This window comes from Meyerozyma guilliermondii, genomic scaffold, assembly GCF_000149425.1.
Source record: "Meyerozyma guilliermondii ATCC 6260 scaffold_1 genomic scaffold, whole genome shotgun sequence".
NCBI lineage: Eukaryota > Fungi > Ascomycota > Pichiomycetes > Serinales > Debaryomycetaceae > Meyerozyma > Meyerozyma guilliermondii.
The window spans coordinates 523,247-547,480 of NW_001809800.1; the positions used below are offsets into that span (position 1 = coordinate 523,247).

The 24,234-nt window shown below is 44.2% G+C and overlaps 11 protein-coding genes across 11 annotated transcripts; 7 read left to right on the plus strand and 4 right to left on the minus strand. All coding sequences in view use genetic code 12, as the record gives it.

The window, feature by feature from the left end:
* Window positions 1-17: 17 nt before the first annotated feature.
* SMC1 (cohesin subunit) lies at window positions 18-3,788 on the minus strand (the record flags this gene model as incomplete). The annotated part of the gene is made up of 1 exon (XM_001486863.1): window positions 18-3,788. One exon carries the CDS (start codon window positions 3,786-3,788, stop codon window positions 18-20), a length of 3,771 nt encoding a protein of 1,256 aa, XP_001486913.2.
* A 56-nt stretch (window positions 3,789-3,844) lies between these two features.
* Window positions 3,845-5,215, plus strand: PGUG_00291 (uncharacterized protein; the record flags this gene model as incomplete). The annotated part of the gene is made up of 1 exon (XM_001486864.1): window positions 3,845-5,215. The coding sequence occupies one exon, from the start codon at window positions 3,845-3,847 to the stop codon at window positions 5,213-5,215; it is 1,371 nt and encodes a 456-aa protein (XP_001486914.2).
* An 876-nt stretch (window positions 5,216-6,091) lies between these two features.
* On the minus strand, window positions 6,092-8,551 carry PGUG_00292 (uncharacterized protein; the record flags this gene model as incomplete). Its single annotated transcript, XM_001486865.1, has 1 exon — window positions 6,092-8,551. The coding sequence occupies one exon, from the start codon at window positions 8,549-8,551 to the stop codon at window positions 6,092-6,094; it is 2,460 nt and encodes an 819-aa protein (XP_001486915.2).
* A 175-nt stretch (window positions 8,552-8,726) lies between these two features.
* PGUG_00293 (uncharacterized protein) lies at window positions 8,727-9,572 on the minus strand (the record flags this gene model as incomplete). Its single annotated transcript, XM_001486866.1, has 1 exon — window positions 8,727-9,572. One exon carries the CDS (start codon window positions 9,570-9,572, stop codon window positions 8,727-8,729), a length of 846 nt encoding a protein of 281 aa, XP_001486916.1.
* Window positions 9,573-9,966: 394 nt separating this feature from the next.
* On the plus strand, window positions 9,967-10,935 carry TAL1 (sedoheptulose-7-phosphate:D-glyceraldehyde-3-phosphate transaldolase; the record flags this gene model as incomplete). Its single annotated transcript, XM_001486867.1, has 1 exon — window positions 9,967-10,935. One exon carries the CDS (start codon window positions 9,967-9,969, stop codon window positions 10,933-10,935), a length of 969 nt encoding a protein of 322 aa, XP_001486917.2.
* A 225-nt stretch (window positions 10,936-11,160) lies between these two features.
* VTC3 (vacuolar transporter chaperone) lies at window positions 11,161-13,521 on the plus strand (the record flags this gene model as incomplete). The annotated part of the gene is made up of 1 exon (XM_001486868.1): window positions 11,161-13,521. One exon carries the CDS (start codon window positions 11,161-11,163, stop codon window positions 13,519-13,521), a length of 2,361 nt encoding a protein of 786 aa, XP_001486918.2.
* Window positions 13,522-15,279: 1,758 nt separating this feature from the next.
* Window positions 15,280-15,855, plus strand: PGUG_00296 (coatomer subunit zeta; the record flags this gene model as incomplete). Its single annotated transcript, XM_001486869.1, has 1 exon — window positions 15,280-15,855. The coding sequence occupies one exon, from the start codon at window positions 15,280-15,282 to the stop codon at window positions 15,853-15,855; it is 576 nt and encodes a 191-aa protein (XP_001486919.2).
* A 709-nt stretch (window positions 15,856-16,564) lies between these two features.
* On the minus strand, window positions 16,565-18,439 carry PGUG_00297 (uncharacterized protein; the record flags this gene model as incomplete). Its single annotated transcript, XM_001486870.1, has 1 exon — window positions 16,565-18,439. One exon carries the CDS (start codon window positions 18,437-18,439, stop codon window positions 16,565-16,567), a length of 1,875 nt encoding a protein of 624 aa, XP_001486920.2.
* A 928-nt stretch (window positions 18,440-19,367) lies between these two features.
* Window positions 19,368-20,159, plus strand: PGUG_00298 (uncharacterized protein; the record flags this gene model as incomplete). Its single annotated transcript, XM_001486871.1, has 1 exon — window positions 19,368-20,159. The coding sequence occupies one exon, from the start codon at window positions 19,368-19,370 to the stop codon at window positions 20,157-20,159; it is 792 nt and encodes a 263-aa protein (XP_001486921.2).
* Window positions 20,160-20,688: 529 nt separating this feature from the next.
* PGUG_00299 (uncharacterized protein) lies at window positions 20,689-22,212 on the plus strand (the record flags this gene model as incomplete). Its single annotated transcript, XM_001486872.1, has 1 exon — window positions 20,689-22,212. The coding sequence occupies one exon, from the start codon at window positions 20,689-20,691 to the stop codon at window positions 22,210-22,212; it is 1,524 nt and encodes a 507-aa protein (XP_001486922.2).
* A 375-nt stretch (window positions 22,213-22,587) lies between these two features.
* DEM1 (Dem1p) lies at window positions 22,588-24,150 on the plus strand (the record flags this gene model as incomplete). The annotated part of the gene is made up of 1 exon (XM_001486873.1): window positions 22,588-24,150. The coding sequence occupies one exon, from the start codon at window positions 22,588-22,590 to the stop codon at window positions 24,148-24,150; it is 1,563 nt and encodes a 520-aa protein (XP_001486923.2).
* Window positions 24,151-24,234: the final 84 nt, after the last annotated feature.

A 24,234-nucleotide genomic window follows, 5' to 3' on the forward strand; every position in this document is an offset into this window, starting at 1 on the left:
GGTGACGGGTTTTTGAGCTATTGGCCCTGCTGCTCCCTATAAATTCCAACAAGAGCGTCAGATTTCTCAAACAAAGTGTTTTTCAACGAAATAACAATGAACTGAAAATTGGGTCCGGCATGGTTCTTGATGTAAGTCGCTATACGATTGACGTTTGCAACATCAAGAGCAGCATCTACCTCGTCCAAAACAAAGAAGGGCGAAGGTTGATACGAGTGGATTGCAAATAGCAAAGCCAAAGCAGCCATGGTTTTTTCTCCTCCTGAAAGAAGATCCATATCACGGAACCGTTTACTTGGTGGCATAGCGTGATATTTAACACCAGCATTGTATGGTTCTTCCTCGTCTTCCAAGGTCAAAGAAGCAACTCCGCCAAATGGCGAAGATGACGATCTGGTCAATTCCTTGTATATGAAGTCTATCTTTTCAGCAAGATGGTTGAAAGTTGTCATGAACATGCGAAGTCGATTCTCAGTAACCTTTTTGAATTTCTCGTATGCTTTGTTCTCCGCTTGTCGTGCTTTCGTGTGATCCCGGTCGTAGCTTTTGAGCTTCTTTTCAACCTCCTTTAGACGCTCTGTTGCTTTTGCGTTGGGTGCCAATTGCTCCAACTCCTCTGTTATCGATTCAATCTTTGCAGCCATTTCTGCTTCCACCTTGTAACTATAGTTGTCACGCAACCGCTTCTGCAAAAGATCATAGTCCACCTCAATGGAATATATATGATCCAGAATATGATCCATGGTTTCGTCAATCTCAAACGTCTCGAGTAGACCGTCCTTAAGCGGTACATTTATGCCATCAATTTTGCATGATTTGAGAACGGAAATACGCTCCATGTCAACGTTTAAAAGTGACTCCTCCATACCTGCAACAGCTCGTGATTCAGACGCTAGCTCATCTTTGATATCTGTGATTTGCGAGTCGATTTCTTCCGCCGCTTTGGTTTTGCTGGCAACTTGAGTGTCAAATTGATCCTTTTCAGATTGTAGAACTTCTAATTCCGCTTCGAGTTTGTCGACATCGCTTTCCTTAAGGCTCTTCTCATCCAACTTTTCCACTATCTGGCCCTCAATTTTCAAAATTCTCTCAGCAAGATCATCTAGCCTATTCTGCGTTTCCTCCACAGACTCTTGGTCAAATTCGAGTTTGTTCTTCAAAGTTGAAATTGCCTTGGAGTACTGCATCCTCTCCTTGGCTCTCAGACGTAACGCTGATCCATATTTATCTTCGTAGTCAGTAATACCATTAGCGAATGAATATTTCTTGCAGAAACCATCATAAATCTTATTCTGCAATGATGTAACTTCCTCTTCGCACGAATTGATTTCTTCTTCGATTTCTTGCTTCAATTGCATCTTTTCCTCTATGGATGTGTTCACGTCTGCGATGAGCTTATCCTGGTACTCTATCTCAGATTTCTTATCCTGGATGGCTCTTTCGATAGCTTCTCGTTGACCTGTCAATAATTGGATATTATCTTCCAACGCAATAACCTTTTCAGCAAGGTCATTGATCTCCATTTCCTTGGGACGCTGCTCAGAAAGTGATGCAAGTTTCACCGCGAGCTCTTCCTTCACTTGCGACAACTTATTCCACTCATTCTTATCCCACTGTACAAAGGATGAGGACCTTTCTTTCTGTCTTCCACCGCTCATGATACCAGACTTCAGAATCACAGATCCATCGAGCGTTACAAGTTTATTTTTCAATGAAGAGCCACCACCCCATTTCAATGAGCGTGCTAAATTGATATCGTCGACAACTATGGTGTCCTCCACCACATACCGAATAGCCTGTTCTAATTCTGGATCGTCATACTCGACAATATCAATGCCTGGTCTAGCAGAGGGATGAAGTGAACGCAAATGGCTCAAGTTGATGGGGTCGCTAGTCACAGAGTCCAACGGAATGAATGTTGCTACTCCAGATCTTCTCTCCTTGAGAATCTCGATGCACTTGTGGGCTATAGTCGCAGTCTCAACAACGATAGAGTCAAAATTGCGTCCTAAAGTAGTCAGCAAAGCTTCTTCGTACTTTTGGTTCGTTGGTCTCACCAAGTCATAAAGCTGCCCACGTATAGCACCTTTGGGAAAATGCCGTTTGAGCATAGCGACATTCTCTCTCAAAGCCTTCTGCTTGTTTGACTCCCTCCGTCGAGAAGAGAGTTCATCGAGTTTTAACAAGACGTCTCGAAGCTTAGAGTTGAGGTCGAGTTCCTGGCGAGAAAGCTCTTCTTTTTGACTGATAAGCTTGGAGCGAGAGACCTCAGCAGACGAAATGTCACCTTGTACATCGCTGATTCTGGATGCTATCTCATCGCGCTTGTAGGAAAGTTCAGTCTCGATAGTAATTTCTAGTTTTTCCTTCCTTGACTCAGCAGTCTTTAGTTGTCGTCTCAAATTAGTCAAGGTCACCTCAAGGGCTTCTTGATCATTGTGTACCAAGCTGAGCTTCTCTTCCAATTGTGCGCCTCCAGAAGCGAGATACTCTGCACGCAAAGACTCATAATCTTGCTGGCATTGTGGGGAAACTTTTATATTGGAAGCCAGAGAAATTTTGTCTTGGAACTCCTTGTAAAGACGCTCCGAATCCTTGAGCTGTTTCTCAAGGTTGGTCACTGCTTTCTTGCGAGAAGTCATTTCCAGAGTTAGTTCCTTTTGCTTCGACTTGAGTTGGTTAACCTTGGCCATCAAAGACCTTTTGGAAGCATCGATTGGTATGAGATTCTTACGTTCCAGTTCGATGTTCTTCACTAAAGAAGCGATTTGCAGAGAAAACTTCTTTTGGCGAAGCACATCTTTCGCTTGAGCCGATACCAATTTGTCGTAGAGTTCCTTCTTCTCTTCTATTTGCAGTTCGAGCTTTGCAATTTCTTCAGTTTTGGAACCAATCTCACTGGATATTTGAGCATGTTTCTGCTCATTGTGATAAAGCTTGTACAAATGAAGAAGTTTCGTGATATCGACGCGTTCCTGCAACTTTGTCTCGAACGTTTCCTTCTCGGCAAGCTGCTCTTTATATTGACGCGATTCCGAGTTTAACGTTTTCTTGTGCAGAAAGACCTGGGTAGTAAACTCGTGCGCGGCATCATATTCATCTTTGAGTTTATCGTACTCTGGTTTAAGTTCTCCCGAGCCACTGATGGTCTCAATGAGCTGGGCAAGATCGCGAGGTGACTGCGATGCTATTTGCTCCACATCGCCTTGGAACACCAAAAAGTTTCTTGCCTTGATCAAAATGTTTTCCTCTTTCAATACCATGGAGTACTGATACGCCGTCACATTCTTATTGTTGATCTTGTAGTCTCCATTTCCACTGGATCCTATAGTTCTTTTGAGTTCCAATTGCAGACCATCGTCTTTTTCGTAGATGGCCTTTACATATGCCGAAGTTGGATTTGAGTGTTCGAAACTTGTATCTGCAGCTGAATCTCCACCAATTCTTCCCCGGTAGATTAAATCCTGGAGATTTCTAGACCGTAATTGAGACGAATTTACGCCTAAAACGAACGAAATTGCGTCCATCATATTTGACTTTCCGGCTCCATTCGGACCAATAATGGAGGTAAAAAACGAGTCCCCGAAGCCCACTTTGCATGTTCCTCGATAGGATTTGAAGTTGTAAAGCTCCAAGCCTACTAAACGGCCCATGGTGAAAGACGTGTTTTGTGCGCGTCTTCGCGTTGCATTGATTTGAATTTGAGTGCGGTGTATGGGTGGATAACCAATTTGATCTGGGGTAGTTGGTGTTTGGGCCGAGCGCCTTGGAGCGTACGGCTCTACCATGAGGATTGAGACTAAATTGATAACAATTGACAGGAACGCCACAGCAAAACCTCCCGATGTTTTCGTGCCTTCCCATTGAGGAGTTGTTTAGTAGCAGAGTAAAATTGGAGGGGGATGATGACTCGTTGATGGAAAATGAAAAGTTACTTGGATTTAACGAAGAAGACAATTTCCGAGAATATGATAGCATTGATGATCTTCATGCTTTTGAGGCTCCCAAATTGAAGCAAAGCAACGTTCTGAGCGGTGAAAAGCTCCGGGCCTTGCGTAAGCTCATGAAAGACTATGGAGTGGGTGTATATTTGGTGCCTTCCGAAGACGAGCATCAGTCAGAATACACTTCTTTGGCAGATAAAAGAAGAGAGTATCTCTGTGGATTTTCAGGAAGTGCTGGAATATGCGTGGTGACCCTAGATGATGCCTCAGAACTCACCGGAGAAGCTGCTTTGTCGACAGATGGCCGGTACTTTCTCCAGGCCGAAAAGGAACTAGATCCAAATCATTGGACTCTTTTGAAGCAAGGTGCTGCTGGCTACCCTACGTGGCAGGAATATGCTGTGAGGAAAGCAGAGCAAAGTAGGTTTAGCAACGTGATTTCGTGTGATCCAGAACTCATCAGTTTGTCCACCGGAGAGCGGTTCAGAAGCATGGCTGGAAATTTCAAGTTTGAACCAATTCTAGAAGTCAATTTTGTGGATGAGATTTGGGAGAACAAGCCCCAGCGGTCTCTCGACCCAATTTATGAGCTTCCGCTTGAATACAGTGGAGAATCTGCTAACGATAAGATCGCTCGTGTGCGCAGCGAAATGGAAAAACTTGGAGGAACCCATTTGATCATTTCGGCTCTTGACGAAGTAGCATGGCTTTTGAACCTTCGTGCTGACACAGACATTCCTTTTTCTCCTGTTTTTTTCAGTTATATTATCGTGGACCACCGAAAAGTGACATTGTACATCAACCGTGAAAAATTGTCGAATGTGAAAAATTACCTAAAGTCCATTGATGGACTTGAAAGCAAAGATACTTCTGATTTCCTTGCTGATTTGAAGCTGCTTAACAAGGATTCAGCGCTTATACTTCCTGATAAAGCATCAACCACCTATGCTGTTTCTGAAGCAGTCAAACATTTGGATACTCAGTACAACTCTGTGGTGTCATTTTTGAAGATCGTCAAGAACAAAACCGAGCTTTTCAACGCTACAGTTGCCCAGCACAAAGACTCTCTAGTGTTCATAATCCTCGGTTCATGGCTTGAGCAGCAATTGTTGGAGAAAAATCAAAAAATCACCGAATTCGATGCTGCCTCAAAAATTTACGCTCTTCGAGAACAAATGCCCAACTTCAAGGGATTGTCTTATGAAACCATAGCGTCCACTGGGAGCAAACGCTGCTATCATCCACTATGCTCCCACCAAAGAAAACTGTAAAATAATTGATCCTACAAAGGTTTTTCTTCTTGATTCCGGTGCTCATTATTTGGAGGGAACAACCGATATCACCAGAACCTACAAATTTGGCTACAATGGGGTCACGGACAGACTCAGGAAGCTCTATACGCTAGGTTTGAAGTCCCACTTGGCTGTTGCAACAGCTGTTTTTCCTTCGGGTGGATCCTGTGGTTCTATTCTAGATGCTTATTCTCGTCAACCTTTGTGGAACGAAGGACTAGATTTCAACCACGGAACCGGCCACGGAGTAGGAAGCTTTGGGAATGCTCACGAGGGTCCTTTGTACATCTCCACAACTACTGGTGGATCTTCAACACAAAACGTCTTTAAAGTTGGAGGAATTTTAACCGATGAACCGGGAGTTTATCTTGAAAAAGAAGAACTTGGAATTCGAATAGAAAGTGAATTGGAGATAATTGAGCATTCAAGCACTGACAGAAATGGAAAACCAATGTTGGCATTCAAATATTTGACTCATGTTCCTTTCTGTCGTAAGCTAATTGACAAGTATTACTTGAGTGGACTGGAAATTGACTGGATCAACCATTACCATTCCAACATTCGGGCCACTTTTGCTGGAAAATTGAGGAGCCTAGGCGAGTACCGTGCAGAAAAATGGTTGATAAATGAGACCCGGCCATTATAGCCAAATAGTGCAAAATGAGTATTCTGACTATTTGAGAAGACGATATAACTGGTTTAAAGTCTACTCAGTGTTGGTTATTACTTCAAATTGCTTTTGGTGTAATTGAGTTTACTGACCTACTTCTAGTCTTTTAATCAAATTTTTCTCTCCTCTATTATACACTATAGTACACTTGAACACTGGGGGATTTCCCATATGCCCAAATTTGTCTACTTGAACACCGGGGGAGTTCCTAAGCGACCCATCTTCTGTGGACGCTGAAAGCTTCCTGGTTTGCGCAAACCTTTGGGTGCTTCAAGTCTTCCTTGTTTATTGGAGAGAAATGGAGACAGCTTGGTGAGTTGTGGTGGATCTTTTGGACGATAGCTGGGCATTCTCAATGGACGCAGATGATGGGAAATCACAGAAGATGGAAGCGCTGGAGAGTGTTGAATGTAATGGGGAGTCTCCATTGGCTGGTTTGGCGGATTTAAAATCTCAGGTTTATCTTCGTGGGGTTTATAATTTGGCCGTAATCTTTTGGGTTCTGGCAAATCGGACTTTTGCACTGGTTCTCCCCACCTCATTCGTTGCGCTTCCATGAGCTGGGCCATGGTGGTGAGAACTGCCGGTTCCACAGTTTTGAGATCAGTGCCGTTTCTGAATGCATACACCGAGGCTATGGTAGCGGTACAGGCAGAAACAGCGGGAACCAACGCAAACGAGTCGGTGTTGAGATCGCTCAATATATGGAAAACATCATGAAGAGGTTTGGTGAGTTCGGGGTTCTTTTCTGGCCGACGGTTTTCGCGTGGTTTGTCGTCTTCCTTCTGCTGCTTTGCTAGTCTCTTAACCTTGCGCCGGTTGAACTCTTCTTCGGCCCATGCTCGTTTTTCGGCGCTGTCGTTGTCACCAAACATAAGCGATGCTCGCTTCAACACCCGCAGCCTCAAATCGTTGTCTCGGTTCCGCTCGGCGTTTTCTTCTCTCCATCGCTTTTTCCGCTCACGATTCTCAATCCGAATACGTTCCTTGTACTCTGGTGAGTCGACTTCTGGCTTTACCAGCGTCAGCTTTCGCTCAGAACTTAAAGCAGAATTGAGCGAGCTGTCCAACGCTGCCACCATTTCTGACGAAACAGAATTCTCAATGCTATCTTGCAGCATATCTGGTAGGCGATCGGGTCCACGAACAAGGTCAATGGCTCTCGTCACCAAGTCTGCCGCTGGACCTTCGCGTAAAAACCGCTGTGCTATCACGAGCCGAAAAACTAGGTCTTCTCTCTCGTGGGTGGACATGGACAGAATGATGTCTGTGGTGGTGGTTTTGGCCGGTGAAAAAGTCGATGTCATTTGCCGGATGGCCTGGAGTAAATTGTTGGTTCCACCAGCATGGATTCGAGAAGAAAGTGAGGAAATGAGAGAAGAAACCGATCCCGAAGTTTGAAGCAAGTTGGACGAGTCCATTGACGTTCCAGCGGGGCGCATCGAGGCACGGCGACGAGCCAACGTTTCGGCGATCAGTAGCGGCTTGTCTTTGAGATCTATGTCTTTGGAAGTGTCAAGAGATTCGAGAAACAGTGCAGTTGTGGAGGGGAGTATTTTGGCAAGTAAAGCGTTTGTGGCCGCTGAACTTCGTGCTGACGATTGGTGGTCTTCGTGGCTTGGTTCAGCTGTGGTTGAAGAGCGCAGTAAGTTGGCTAGTTCTGGGTCCACGACATGGTCGTCATGGTCTTGGTATGCTTCTTTTTGGAAATGAGCCAACACCTGGTCGTCGATATGTGGGACTTCTTTCTCGTGTCTTTGAACCTGAGAAGTTATTTCCAGGGCAATATCTCGCAAAGTTTCCTTGGATATTTCTGTGTCTGTAGCTCGCGACACGATATTTTGTACAATGGAAGAGATATCTTCTTCCTCTCTCAAGGCACTCTTGAATGCATCGGCAATGGCAGAGTCCATGTCTTCGTGGTCGTGCTTGAGGACCTGCTGCAATGACGAGGAAATGACAGAATTGAGGTGGTCGTCGTTGGTTTCTTGGTGGTCAGAAGTGGATTTTTCGTGGTGGTTTTCGTCGTGGTTGTGGCTCTTTTCTCCGTCCATTGCCGAGCCTATTGCTCGTACCAAATCGTCTGTCTCGTCGTAGCGGCCAACTGTGCGCAAGGCGTCGCCTATGGCCGAGGTGAGTGCATCGTCTGTCTCGTCGTCGTGGCTCGAACTGTTTGGAAGATTGGCAGAATTTTCGGAAATGTTCGTTGTTGACGAGCCGTGTACCTCTTTCTCTTCGGGTTCTCCCTGACGACCCTCTTCCATCAAGGTATCAGCTAGAGCATTCTCAATAGCTGCTGAGCTGTCGTTGTAATCATTTTGGGGTTCAATTTGAGGTTCATCATTTTGGTTATTTTGGTCATTTTTATTTCGGTCTTGGTCATTCTGTGCCATGTTTTCATTATTCGTGTCGTTTGTGTGCTCCACATTGTGACCCACTTCCGCCTGCACACTTTGCATAGCTTGAGAAATGGCTTTTTGAAGATCGAGCTCATCGTCATCGTCTTCAACATGCAATTTTTCTGGACTTTCTGGTGGGTTTTCTGAGCTTTGTGCTTCTGCGAGTGATTGCACAGACTGGGCAATCATGGCCCCAAGCGCCAAATCGTCCTGATCCGCTTCGGGGTCGTCCTTTGGATCCACCATGGGTTATTGTTGTGATGAGATTGATTGTGCGAGTTTTGTGTGCACCCGTGCACCGATAAGATTTGCACCCAGAAAGGAACAGTAACAGAGAAATACCGAAAAGATTACAGACCTGGCATTTATATTGATCAAGTCAATTCTCATAGCTCTACTCATAGCTCTACTCATAGCTCTATTACTCATCGCGCAATGCAAAATTGACAATTAATCCAAGCCGGCCATGGCCCACTCCATCTTGTCCTCCCTGCTTGATGGTCCAGTTAAAGTTGTCCAATTTTTCGTTGGCGTAACGAAGAACATCAATGTCAAACGTGCTGTTACCGTAGGTGGGAATACTCACAGAATACTTGGAATCGGCCATTTTGACAAAGTTGGTGTCGAATTGAAGGGTGTAGGTTGCAGCATCATTATAGACAAAATCTTCACAATGACTGAGTTTGGTAAAGAACTTTTTACGCTCAGGAGGGTTGTCTGGGATGGTCAAGATGTTATCTGTGTTGGAATTGAGGTTTTCCTTGGGATTTTTCTTATCCAAATCGACCCCCATATAGGTGAAGCTGTTGAGGGCTGGAGAATAAAGATACGGCTTTTCGCCATATATATCGCCCTTGACGGTGCCATTGATGAACCAGGTGAAAAACCGGAGTCCCGTGGACAAAAGTGTGGTGGGAACATACTCCTTAATGGGAATTGTAAAGTCGTTTCCGAACAAAAGTTCAGACCCTTTGATGGCGGTTTTGGGTGTGAATTTCACGTCCAACCTAAGATTTGGAAGAGGAGAGGTTTCTGAGGATTCTGTGGTGTTTGCTGATTCTCCATTGAGATACTTTCCATCGCCCAAGTTGTAAAAACTGTTTGCAACATGTGGTTTTGCACCATCAAAGTTCTTGATACTAATCAAAATTTTGAACAAACCAATATCACTTTCTACCGAAACAGCTTTTCCTGAATTCACCGGAACCACCTGTGACTCCTCTGGGTTGTAGGAAGTTCCAGCACGAATTAATAATCGCTTGACCATGGTAATTACAGAGCAAACGGGCTACAAGTTGTTGCTGCGGTTGTGCAGGCTGGTGCACGGGTGCGGCCGACTCAGTAGTTGCAGCCGTCACCGCCAGCGGTCGCGCCGGATCGCTTATTAAGCCGGCGACTCACGTGCCACAGGGTGCTTGGTGCATGGGTGTAACTAACTCCACGGAAAAGAAGTAAATTGAAAAAGCAGAAGCAGAAACTTATATAAAAGGAAATGACAAAACACCCTGTTATCTCGGTTTCTCCTTTTTTGTCTTCCAAATCCTTTCTTTCTTGGGTGTCCTTCTCGGACACCGGTCCCCCATCGCTTGGATGCAGGACCCCCACCTGCAACGGTGCGAACTATTTAAGTGTCCGAAAATTCCCCCCATACCGCAACTACCATGACCAATTCTCTTGAACAATTGAAAGCTACCGGAACCGTTATTGTTACCGATACCGGTGAGTTTGAGTCCATCGCCAAGTACAAGCCTCAGGATGCCACCACCAATCCATCTTTGATTTTGGCTGCTTCTAAAAAACAAGAATACGCCAAGTTGATTGACGTTGCCATTGACTACGCCAAGGACAAGGGATCCAGTAAGAAGGAAAAGGCTAACATTGCCTTGGACAGACTTTTGGTGGAGTTTGGTAAGAAGATTTTGGATATTGTTCCAGGCCGTGTTTCCACCGAGGTTGATGCCCGGTTGTCCTTTGACAAGCAAGCCACCATTAACAAGGCACTTTCCATTATTGACTTGTACGAGAAGGAAGGTATTTCTCGTGACCGGATTCTCATCAAGATTGCTTCCACTTGGGAGGGTATCCAGGCTGCACGTGAATTGGAAGAGAAGCACAATATCCACTGTAACTTGACATTGTTGTTCTCTTTCGTGCAAGCCGTTGCTTGTGCCGAAGCCAAGGTCACCTTGATCTCTCCTTTCGTTGGAAGAATCTTGGACTGGTACAAGGCTAGCACCGGTAAGGATTACGATGCTGAATCGGACCCTGGTGTTCTTTCCGTTCGTCAAATTTACTCCTACTACAAGAAGTTTGGTTACAAGACCATTGTCATGGGTGCCTCGTTCAGAAACGTTGGAGAAATCAAGGCTCTTGCTGGTTGTGACTTTTTGACTGTGGCTCCAAAGTTGTTGGAAGAGTTGTACAACTCTCAAGATGACGTTCCCCAGAAATTGGATGCAGCTAAGGCTCTGAGTGATGATCTTGAAAAGGTTTCATACGTTGACGATGAGGCCCAATTCCGTCTTTTGTTGAACGAGGACGCCATGGCTACTGAAAAGTTGGCCCAAGGTATCAGAAACTTTGGTAAGGATGCCGACACTTTGTTGAAGGAGTTGGAAGAGAGATTTTAATAAACTCGAGTTTTACCGAGGTTGAATGTCGAGAGTGATTATCGAGAGTGAATATATCGAGAGTTATAATCAGTAGTGAATTCATTATCGAGTAGTTTTGTTCGTTTTTTTCGAGTAGCTTATTCGTTTATCGAATAGTTTTTATCAGCCGTTCGCATTATCAATTCCTGCACACACCAGTCCCACGTGGAGTCTTAAAACCTTCCTCCAATCTATTCTTCACCAATGTTTTTTGGCTCAAAGTTGGACCAGGAGGTCTATCCTCCATGGAAAGACTACTACATGAACTACAACAACTTGAGAAAGCTTCTCAAGGAGGGAGTGATACTTAAAGATAGTTGGACTGATAAAGACGAACAAAACTTTGTTAGTGCTTTGGACCACGATCTTGAAAAAGTGTATACTTTTCAAACCAAGCAATATGACGAGTTGAGCGAGACATTGGACGACTTGCAGACCAAAACCGAGACTCCAGGCAAGTTTGACACGGCACAATTTCTGACAAAATTGGAGGAATCGTTGGAATTGGCTCAGGAATTGGATAGGTTTCAAAGACTCAATTACACTGGGTTCACCAAGATTGTCAAGAAACATGACCGGATCCACCCTGAGTTTCTGGTGAAACCATTGTTGAACGTTCGTCTTAAAAACTTGCCATTTCATTCGGAAGACTACCTGCCTCTTCTCTATAAGATCTCCGCATTGTTTCAATTTTTAAGGGACAACTACAATATTGACCAGACGCTCTCCAATCTCTCGCTGTTGAACGAGGACACCACGCAAGACGTTAAATCGTTCAAATTTTGGATCCATCGTGACAATTTGATGGAGGTGAAAGCGACGATTCTTCGTCATCTTCCTGTTTTGGTTTACAACAACGATAATTACGAGGACGACGATGACGACGATGACGCCCTGAGCAACGATCCGGTCATCAATACGCTTTACTTTGACAATCCCAACTTTGATCTCTACAACGATAAGCTCATCAAGAAGGCTAATGCTGCGACTTTGAGAATCAAATGGATTGGAAAATTGCTTGATAATCCCAAGATTTCCGTGGAGAAAAAGAGCTTTGATCCTACTTCCGACACGTTTGATGTCAACGAGAAGGTTGTGCTCAAGGAAAAGTACTTGGATACGTTTGTCAAGGGAAACTTTTCACCTGAAAAACTCATCAAAAAGATGGAAAAACGTGGAGAAAATAGCAAGGATTTTGCTGATACCGTTCAAAACTTGGAATCTTTCATAACAGAACACCATTTGCAGCCTGCTGTGCGCAGTGTATATCGTCGAACTGCGTTCCAGATTCCAGGAGACGACAAGATTAGAGTGGTAATCGACTCGGATTTGATGTTCATTCGTGAAGATTCTTTTGACGAGCAGCGACCCATTAGAGATCCTAAGAAATGGCATCGTACCGACATTGACTCCAAAATTCTGAACCCATACTCGCTTCTTAGAAGTGGTGAATATTCGAAATTTCCATACTCGGTGATGGAGATCAAGATCAAGACGTCCAAGAACAATAAGCGTCTTCTCTGGGTCGACGAATTGGTTCATTCTCACTTGGTCAAAGAGGTTCCTAACTTTTCCAAATTTGTTCATGGAGTGTCTGTCTTATTCTTGGAAGACGACAAGCTTCAGAACATTCCCATGTGGTACCACGACCTTGAAACAGACATCAAGGTTGATCCTCAACAGGCGTATATCGACTCCAGAAGACGGTCTGTCAAGCAGCAAAATGACGAGGATAATCTTGCCAAATTCAAGCTGATGGTTGCAAGCAGCAGTCTGTTTTCTCCAAGAAGCAAGTCGTTTTCCGGTGCGGTTTTGACAGCTCCAGAAGCTGCTTCTCCTCAGATTTCTGGGAAAGAGTCACTGGTGTTGACCAGCGGACTGGTTCCTTCTCCTCCCACCGCCCCATTGGCCAGCATTGAAGATGCCAATGAAGACGACGATCTTTATCCACTGTCGGATGACGACTCGCCTACGGGAATAACTCGAATTCTCAAACTTCCTGGCCGACTCAACGTATCCAAATTAATTGATGTTGACTCAGAAGGAGAAGAAATCGAACTTCCTGCCGGTGTAACCAAACCGGAAACTTATATCAAGAATTCTGGTCCTTTGAAGATCGAACCAAAGGTGTGGATGGCCAACGAACGGACCTTCAACAGATGGCTCCATGTGACCACCTTGATGTCGACTTTGACTTTTGTCATTTACTCTTCATCTATGCGTGCCAATTCGCCCCAAGTTGCGAATATCTTGGCTTACATTTACTTTGGTCTCACATTATTTTGCGGGGTTTGGGGATACTACATTTTCCTTAGACGCCGTAGTATCATTATGGAACGTTCCGGAGCACATCTCGATAACGTGGTGGGCCCATTGGTTGTGGCTTTTGGATTAATAGCTGCGTTGGTTGTGAATTTTGTGCTTGGTTTCCGCCATATTGCCGCTGCCAACTCGGTCAATGCTCAGGGAGTGTCCAGCTTTGTTTCGGAGTCATTTTATGCCAACAACCCGTGGCACAAGCAGGTACATGATCTTATGTTCTGGTTGGTGAGAGGTCAATTTTAGAGAATAATTGATAATCAGTAGATAATAATATGAAGAAAGGAGTAAAACTAGGAGACGGATATTGAGAATATTGGAGTACTTGTGCTTTTCAATTTTCCTTTCCTCGCTTTGCTTGTTCGCTCTAATTTAATGGCTGCAATTCCAAAGTTGCTGCGAAAAACAGAAAATAAATGAATAGTAAAGACTTGAAATAGACTTAATATGACTTTAAAGTAACCAAATAGAAACAAATTGCAGCCAATCTGGTCGTGCAATCCTCAATTTGAAATTTCAAATTGGCACTTTTGATAGCATCGAGTTAACCGCGCGCGGGACAATTTCATCTTGGGTTGCGCGAACCAATTTTTTGCACCCAACTTTTGCGAAAAGTGGGACAAATATTTTTTGTATGCTGAATGTGATCAGCTGCTGAGAAACGTAGATTGGTAGCATACTCTATCGCGCTTTTCAATACTAGTACGGAAAATGAGATTGTCATATTTATCCGTTACATTTGGTAAGAGCTATACTACTTAAGTCCATTTTTGGAATTTGGCACACACACTACTATATTTGAGGTTGCAAAATTGCAAAATGGCTGCTAAGTTAATTGACATTGAATTAAGTCTTTGGTCGTTTTGAGCCTCTTTGTTCCCTTGCCATTTCCACAATTGAATCGATAGCTTCAGTTGATTTTTCCCGAAGATGCATCGACATTTGTCGCAATGGAAGATTTTTCAGTCTCCGAAGATGCTCCAATTTATTGGTCAATTCTTTTCCCTCTGGTGTATGAGGATCTACCTTCAGCTCAATATAAGATACCAATGGCTTTGTCCTGAAAATGTATTGACGTTGGGCGTTAGACTTGGCCCATTTTATTCCCTTTTCTTTGCATTGCTTTTCAAGATTTCTTATACAATGCTCATTGAAGAAATACTCATTAGCTACTTCGTTGACTGTTTTTGCCCCTTTTTTGAATATGATTTCAAGGAGAGCAGCCTCAGTAGTTTTTACTGCCGCCGTCTGTTCCAGTAAAGAATTTTCTGTGGAACCAGATGAATTTGAGTGTGTGCTACCAGGAGTATCGGCAGCAGCAGCAGCTGCTGCTGCTGTATCGCTCGATTCCTGATCAATTTGACCAAGTTGTCTTCTTATAAGAGGTGACGTATTTGACGATTCTGAGTCTTCTCTCTGGGATCTTTATTGCTGCGCAATTCTTGGATCAGGCGTTTCTGCTCTGCAAACTTCTTCTCCATTTGCAACTGCATTGTCAGTATTTGCGTTGTCATCTCCTTTATTTGAGTTACCATCTCCTCCTTTAGCGTTCTCATTTGTGTTGCCAACTCCTCCCTCATTTGCGTTGCCATCCACGTAAGGTGCCTAGCAATGCTTTCTTCTTGTCGTTTAAATTCTATGGACATATTGCGTTGTAGATTGTCATTGTGGTCTTCACTCCAGTTGTAATTCACAACGAAAATTCTCGTATTCGGTTTCAAGCATTATTTAAATCACCGGTAGAAATAGTAGGATTAGATTTTAATTTCCTTTGGTATCCATTCAATAAATTTTGTCTTCCACTTGTTACACTCTTAGGACATCTCGTAATATAGACAACTGGCTCCAATATTAGGCGGTTTAGTCTGAACTGATTACTGTTGAAGAACGCGTATCTCAATCGCAGCTCACTTTCAGTTAGCCTTTATATGCAGTCCATCCCACTTCCTCTTGCACCCATGCACCACACACCTCTATATCAATTCTTCGCGTGGACACCTCACTATGTCCCTGAATATCTCGCTTTATACCATCACGGCGTGTCTTCTTTTGGACAACGAGGGCCGTCGGCTCTTTGCCAAGTACTACCAGACGCAAAATCCAAGCCATGCTTATAAAAATGCTGCGCAGCAGAACCAATTTGAACTGTCGGTATTTTCCAAAATCAACAAAATGCATCAAGATATTTTATTATATGACAATCATCTTATAGCTTATAAGCAAACGAATGACGTGTTGCTAGTTGTTGTTTCCAGCGTGGCGGAAAACGAAGCCATGGTGTATTCGTTGGCAAATAACCTCCATGAGGCGTTGACGATTTTGTTGAATTCGTCGTTGGACAAGGCCACCGTGGTGGAAAAGTACGATATGGTGAGTTTGTGTGTAGATGAGGCCATAGATGACGGAATCATATTGGAAATGGACCCTGCGATCATTGTGAGCCGGGTCACCAACCCGCCTAGTGCCAGTGCGGTTGCGGGAGAATTGCTGAGCAAGATTGAGTTTTCGGAACGGGGACTTATGAACGCATTTGCGTTTGCATCGAAGAAGCTTAGTGAGAGAATACAGCAGGGAATCTGAGGTGGCTGAGGTGGCGTGAGCCACCGAAAGGAGGCAGTGGGAGACCAATGAGAATGCTTAGTATGAGATGCCTGAGAATGAAGATATTGTGAGACTGGCTATGAGTTTCTTGAGTTTCTTGAGTATCTTGAGTTGAGTATAAAGAAGTGAAGATTTTAAGCTTAAATTCTTCAAGTTTTACTGTATTGAGGATTGAAGAATATGCTGAGAAGTGTAAAGTATGAAGGTGATTAAACTAAAATGAATAAAGAACTAAATCGATGTGATCAAGGAAGAAGGAAAGATTATCGATTCTTCATATTCTTCTTTCTTACCATCAATATTTCGTAGGTATCCTACTGAGGTTAATGCTAGAGTCAATTACCATGAGGCTGGAGATCAAGTACCAAGAAGGGTGTGTTAGGTATGTAAGGATTTGTGATTCTGTGAAGATATAGGCTCGAGATGGTACCTCGAGACAATCAGAGTGTAAGAACATTTCTTGAAAATAGAGAATCATTGCAAGAAACTAGAAAGAAGTCTTCGACATTCTTTCGAAGAACTCAGCTTTAAGCTTATAATATTTAATACAAACTCATTCTATCCATTATGAAGAAACACAGAAATTTCCGTTATAATATTCAACGGACAATTGGCAAGAATTATTGAAATTCTTCATATTACACCTCTTTCTTCATCTACCATCAATACCTACTTCGTAGGCATTGATTTACTTTGTAGCAGTAACAGATCTCAACGACGCAACAGCCTCAAGATTACTAAATGTCACTTCTCCAGTCTCCACAGCTTTCAGAGCAGCCACACGGTCTTCATGTTCCATGGCTTCTCTCCATTCTCTTTCTCTTTCCATGACAATGTGCAAGTTTCTAAAGTGGAAAAAGAACAAAACTGCAAGCGCAAAACCCACACACGCCATAGCAACGAAAGCCCAAATGATATGAGGATCATATAAAGCTGGAGTAATGGCTTCGGAAAGTGCCGCGGAAAGAGCCGAAGAAAATAAGCAAAGTGCCATCACCAATCCCTTCATATTTGGAGGTGCACGAGTGTAGGCGATTTCGTACGAGGTTGTCATGGCGAAACACTCGGAAGCGGCTTGTAAAACATACAATGAAACTTCGTTCCAAGCGGTGATTGGAGCCACTTGATCACAAGTTGTTGCCTTGTTACCACAAGGAGAAAGTGTGTAAATTCTGTGCTGGATTATTGCTCCTGCTACCTGGGACATGGCAGCGATGAAAAAACCCAAGGTAATTCTGTAGGCTGGACGAAAGTTGATTTTGTATTTTCTCAAAAATGGGTAGACGATAACGTCCAAAATGGGAATGATGATGATAATCGCCAATGGGTTAAAATTGTTGAACAAGTCGTTGGGAACTCCATTAAGAGACATGGACCCAGCCTGAGACGTTTGCACGGAACCAAGACCTCCATCGTTGATGAGATAGATGGGGAAGTAGATGAAAATTTTACACGAGTCGATGGTTTGCTTCACGTTCAAAACCCATTGGTCGTTCCAGGTGATGGGTTTGTTGTTTCCATATGTTGTTTCTCCGCGTTTTTCCATCTCTGAAGGCATAGCATAGTCCCAAAAGGTTTTATTTTTGAGACGTTTAATCCAGCCTTTTCTATATGAAACCCGCAAGATTCTCGAGGTGTTGGTCAATGCCGAGCCTTGTGGATCCATGACGGTGATTCTTGACTGCAAGTACCAGAAAACAGCGGGAACAATCATATAAATAATGATGGGAATGAAAAATGCAAACCAGAAACCAATGCGTCTTTCCATATAAGAGGTAGCCAACTGGAAGAAAGATCCAATATTGATGGACCAGTAAAAGTATAAAGTGACTCTTTGCAAAGATTTTTCACGGTCCACAATGACTTTTTCGCCAGAAGGTAAAACCTTAACCACATCGTGTTGTTCCTTGTACTGGTCCAATAAAAGTGGTAACAAATTAGGTTTGATAAAACCAGTTCCCATAGCCAAAGTTATAATAGCGAGGGCAGTAGGCACGATAGCGTGACCCTGGGCAATCACGCTGGGAATAGCAGCAATAATAAACAAAACATGGGCGATAAAACCTGAAAAAACTCCAATCCAAATTGCTTTAAATCTTCCAATTTTTGTATCGGCAATAAAACCACCGTAAAGAGGAAAGATATAAGCCAAGAAAGTCAACAAGTTGGTCATGGCCTGAGTGGTGGGTAATCCCATATTTAAAGCTCCCGGAGAAACATCTCCACTGCCTTCTCCATGCATAACTTTACCAGTAGTAGAACCTGGAGGCAACGGTCTTTGGATAAAGTTTGACAAAATACCCTGAACCGAAAAGTATGAAGCTCTTTCTCCAAGCTCAGCAAGACACAACAAATAAATCGTCCAGTTGAGATTATGAATAACTCTTCTCAATGTTTGTTTTTCCAGAGTCGTTGGTTTTCTAAGACCTTTGGGATTAAACTCGTCCACATAGTTTGTGGAGTAATTAAGAGGATCCTCAAAGTCATATTCTTCATCGGTATCGATGGAAATATGTTTTTGAGAGCTGGTTTCTTGCACCTTTTCGTCTACCGAGCTCGTCATTGAAATTAGTTACTGTTTTTTTGGAAGGAGTTTTTCCCATTTTATACCATGATTGTTAATTAGAAAGCCACCAGATGCTCGTGCATAAATGGCACGGCACGAGATCACGATTGCGCAGGTGAATCGTAAATTACGCAAGCCATAGTATCGGATAATGGAAGAAATGCCGTGTCTTTGCGGTGTGCAGGACTTATCCCCGCTACATTCAAGTCAAAAATGTCGCGAGGCGGACGCACGCGAGCTGCGCGATGGAGTTCAGATGAAATAGTTCAGCTGAAATTGTGAAGGAAAAGTAGAAGTAATAATTCAAACAAGTAAGTGTTGACTATCAACTTAAACTGCTATCATCACTGAAGGGTCTCGGAGATATTTCGAACTGCATCGCCGCCCGCATAATCTTTACCTTTTTAGGTTAATGAGTAAGCAGGGTGCGATTTTGCCGTGCGTTCGTATACCTGACTTAAAGGAGTTTCGGCGGATTGCATAATGTCGCACTGATATACGGTGCCAACTGGAGATGCGGCACCACTGCATACGAGCCCGGGCGTCCGTGCATTGGTGGGGGATTAGCGACGGTTGCATCGCCGAAATGCATGAAGCCACAGGATTCAATGAATCGCAGGTTAATGAGTGGCATCTTAGTGTCACATTAGGGACATTTTGTCACATTTGTCACGTTAAGTATAACATCTGTCACATTTTAGGTAACTTTTAGTGACAGTGATATGACTACAAAAGGTCATATAAACCTAATCTAACAAACAAATCCGACCAACTAATCATACGATTTGATTACTCCATTTCATCAAAGGTTTCTTATCATTCAACGGCAAGGGATTGTCGCTTACGTAATCACCTTCTTTTTTTATTTCTCGTTCTTCTTACCTAATCCATTACAATCCTCAATTGACAATTCTCATGTTTCTTTATGGACGACCTTCACCATGCACTTTTACGGATCCTGATGGCCCAGATCCTTAAGGCTTCTGGGTTTGACAAGTGCAAGCCGACAACGCTAAATACAATCACCGATCTTTATATCCATTTTTTAAAACTTTTACTTCAAAATTGCTTAAAATATCAAAGTCAACGTCATGGTACTCGAATGGATATTCGTGATATTACAAGAGCCATGCTAGATGTGGGACTTTTAAAACCAAATAGCTTCGAGGGGTGGTTGGATGTGTCAGATGTCCCTCGGTATGCATACGTTCAAGACCCCGGATCTAACTTGCATAAAAATTATCATCCTAAATCGGCACAATCATTTCGCGATTGGGTCAAATATAGTGACCAATTCCGGGTATCACGCCAGTTGGCCGAGGTGCCGCGTGAGTTGGCCCAGAACCTTTTGGAGCGCCGGAAATTGGATACGTCGACCGAGTCGGAACAAGAACGTAAACGCCGCCGGTTGCGTGAACGACAGGAATATTACAATCATTTCAATATGCATGAAGACATTAATGATGATGATGTCGCCGATGCAATGGATGTAAATGTGTCGTGGCTCGAATATTTGGCCGAAAAAGATTTGAAGTTTGGCCACGACCAAACTTATGCCAATACTGTTTTGGAACGTCATGTAAGATCCGGGGGTTCCGACCTGCGACATTCCAATCATTATTTGGTTGCCAATGATGACGTAGAGGTTCCTGAACATGTTCAGGCATGTTTACCGTACAATAGAGAACGTATAGAGTTGTATGGGATAGATAAGTGACGAAATTGACGGTCAGAAAAATACAGGTTAAAAAATGACGGTCGGAAAATTACAGGTTAAAAATTGACGGTCAGACAATTACACGTTGAAAAATGACTAGTCATGAGTTACAGGTCACCAACTGACGGTCACCATGTCTCACATTCTGTGTGCACATTATTTCCCCTGCGCGACGCGGTATTATTCCCAATTAAGCCACCGGCCGGAGGTGCTCCCCCGCGCGCCCGCGACTTGTTTCCCGTCTTTTTACATTCTTTATCCTTTTGTTAACAAGTAAAAAATATTACATATTTTCGGCTCGCAAAACCTCCCTAGTTTCATCTCCTGTATTAACGCTATCACAAGCCACCGTGGTTTTCGCTGTCAAGTTTTAAACACAAAATTTTCATCCCCCACACCCCCCGCTAACCATTGAGTTCTTGCTACGGTTTTCCCCTTTTTGACTACCCTATCTACTTGATACAGCTTCCCAACCCAGCTATAGCAAACGTCGTTGCCTGGGCTCCACACAATCCAAATTTCAGCCAAAATGCTCAATCGGAAACTCAACAAAAAACTCAATCTTTCCCTCGCCAAGGGGCTCCAAGAATCCGGTCCTTATACGCCACTTGACCAGACACTTAAAACACCCGTGGACGCGCCCAATCACGGCAACTACTTTCCTGGCGTGACTCCGGGATTTCAGGGGGCAAATGGTGGTCACGCGTCCTCCAGTACAAATCTGTTGTATTCTCATTACAACGAGTCAGATGATATGTTAATGGACGAAGACACGTCACGCGTACGCAATTACACGGTATCGTTCACGCCTCAATTTGACCTGTTGGTACTTTCGATATACTCGCAAATAATGGCTCATCCCACCACTACTCCGTTTCTGGGAATGATACCGCCCAGTGGATTGGTTTCCAAAGTTAGCAACGAAACCATGAATGTTTTAATGAGAACCACCGCCAAGCCCAACCACCCCATTTACGACGGTTCAGGAATCGTCAACAATGACCATTTGCGCAGCGCCGCTTATCAGCCGGTATTTCTTCAGCTTTTCCGGAAACGGTTTCTCGACTTGTGCACTGCTCAGGGGAACAAAGAACCACACAAAGTTCCTGCTTCCACCACCGTGTCTATAACTGCCAGCGGCGGTATGGTGGCTCCGCCGTTAGGCTCTCGCCAGTCGTCTATTTCCAATTTGCTGCTTAATGAACTCAACATCAGCCAAAATCAAAATCAAAATCAAAATCAAAGTCAACAAAACCAACAAAACCAGTCCCAAATTCCATCCCAGCTCCAAAACTCCGGCACAAGATCGCGGTCGACTTCTCTTAGTCTTCGCAAACAATCGTTAACTCGCAACAATTCCCATCTGGGCGGCTCCAATTGGCTCCATGTTGGAAACCTTAACAACATTCGTGGCCACGCACCCCAGGAAATGACAACCAGCACCGACTCGTTGCAATCGATGCAAGACTATGTGCCGCAATCGTTAATCAACAGAAGCGGTGCCGCTGGAAATGGAAACGGAAATTCCCATACATCCGCCAATGGCCATCCATCTCTTACCCCCAACGGCTCGTCGTCCGGGTTCCATGCCATGATGATGGACTACCAGACTCCCCCCAGCTCGCATAAGGGCTCGGTGTCCAGTGAGTACACTCCTCCATCGTCTGCATCGTCGCTGGCTTCCGGACAGTTTGGCGCCCAAACCCCTCAACTCATCAACTCGGGACTTTCTGGTGATTTCGACGACATTACGTTGCACCAACCACGCTCGTTGAACCACAACTTTCCCAGGCCACTCACCATCAACACCGAATCAGCAAACCAGCATGGTTTTGCCAACGGCCAGTCGGGAACCCTCGACTCTCCGTTCATGTCGGCAACGACTCCGTCGGAAGAAGTGGGCTACTTTATGAACGGAACAGCATCGGGGTTCCCACTGTTCCTCGGAGTGGTGCCGCAGGAGGAGCCGAAGAAGGATGTCAATCTTCCTGCAAATGTCAGCTTGAGCGAGAAGAAGCGGGACTCATTGAAGCTCAAACGAGGCATTCATTAAATAGACGGGTATATGAATGGAGGGATTCATTCGAAAAAGATGTAGCATTCAACGTGTATAATCGGAGCATTTGAACGATTCTCTAGCAGCATTTCGCATTTTCGCAACCGTTTGTATCGAAACGCTATCTTTGCATTTTCGCAGTCGCTATTTGCCTCGCACCCGCTATTTTCCTCGCACTGGCTATTTTCTTCGCACTCGCTATTTGCCTCGCACTGGCTATTTTCGCACTCGCTATTTTCGCACTCGCTATTTTCTGTCGCACTCGCTATTTTCGCACTTGCTTCGCAATCTATTTTCTGTCGCAACCGCTTCGCGATCGCTAATTTCGCATTTTTGCATTCGCAATCGCTTCGCGATCGCTCAATCGCTCCAATGCGCAGATGGAACAGCTCCAGTTCCTTGAACGAAGGTTCCAAGATCCTACGGCTGTTCGTTTTGGGGTCTTCGACCCAGCACAATTCATCTGGACCCCTCAGAGAACTTCAAAATAACTTCCACATCGACAAAAATGGGGGCCTTCCATTATCGCGGCCACCTTATATCGAACCACCGTTCCAATTTCACTCCAAAATCAACGCAGACGCCTCCTACGTGGACATGCCGCGACTATCTGTCACCAGGTTGCTTGTGAGCCTGTGGTGTGAGCTCCGCGACTACTATAGGGTGTATTCTGGAAGTCCGGCCGTCACCAAAACAGCCCAAATGGAACGGGGAACCGACCTACACTTGCAATTGGAACAGGATACACACCAGCAAGTCGATACTTCTGGCTTGGATGAATATTTGCTGGTTTTGGTGGCAAACGCTGATCCTGAAATTCTTCCTGTGTCACCTATCGAATCCGAGCTTGCAGCCGATTGGTGTGAAAATATCACTAGTCGGCTCTTCAGCTTGGTCACGTTGTCAGAGGCTCGCGAGGTATTGGTTCATGGATACTTGGACCTCGAATCGGGCAAATTAGAGTGTACTGACAGGTCCACTTTGATTAGCGGAATTATCGATCTTTTGAAAATCACAAATCGGTCTGATCCTCACGGCTATACTCTTTTTGAGGAAATACAACAAAGCCTCGAGTTCGAGTTCCACAACGGGCCTTTGGACATGACCAAATTTTTTCCATTGGCTTCTTCAATTATCGCATCTCATTCACGCAACTTTACCTTGCAAATCAGCGACATAAAAACCCGCTCGTTCAACCGCTTGCCTACCCAGACGTCCGTGCTCGAAGCGGCCAGACACCAGGTGGGAATCTATCGAAAATTCACCGAAAACCTCGCCGAAAACGGATACAACATGTTGGTTCGAAACGCCCAAATTCGCCATGCCGACATCGATAAACCCATAGAGTTCTCCACGGCGTTGCAATTGCTCCGAAAGTACCCCCATCTTCTCTACGACGACTTTACAAAATTAGCCGACGGCAGGCCCATTGGCTTTAAATTGTACGATTCGCACCAAAATGAACAGCCATATAAACTCGGTGATTTTGTCGATGTTGCTTCATTTTCACACCAAATGGCAACTGAACAAAACTACAACGATACAGCATTCGACTACTCGCAAATCATCACCGACTCAATAGCTAAAACCTGGAAAACTCCACTTACACTTCGGTATTTTGCTGCTCGAGCATCTCAATTTTTCCAAATTTTGCACCCACTTCTCGGGCCTTCTACAACTGTGGAATACTACAACGCCCGCACGGGGCAGTATTTTGACACCAGGCACTATCATTATGACGAAGAAGATATTGCAAAAGTTATCGAAAACTCGGCCCATTTTTGGTCTGGAAAACGTGAACCGGTTGGTGTTGACGATTTGGCCAAATGCAAATACTGCGAGTTTTCAGCCAGATGTTGTGTTCCGCACCCAAACTTGAAGGTTCCACAACATATGGGCACAGTAGGGTCGAAAATCAGCCAGTTTTTACAATAAAAAAATAATCCAAAATTGTACAACATCATCAAAGAAACCGTGCCACCAAAAAGACAGGGCTTCTCTGCAGACGTCACAAATCGT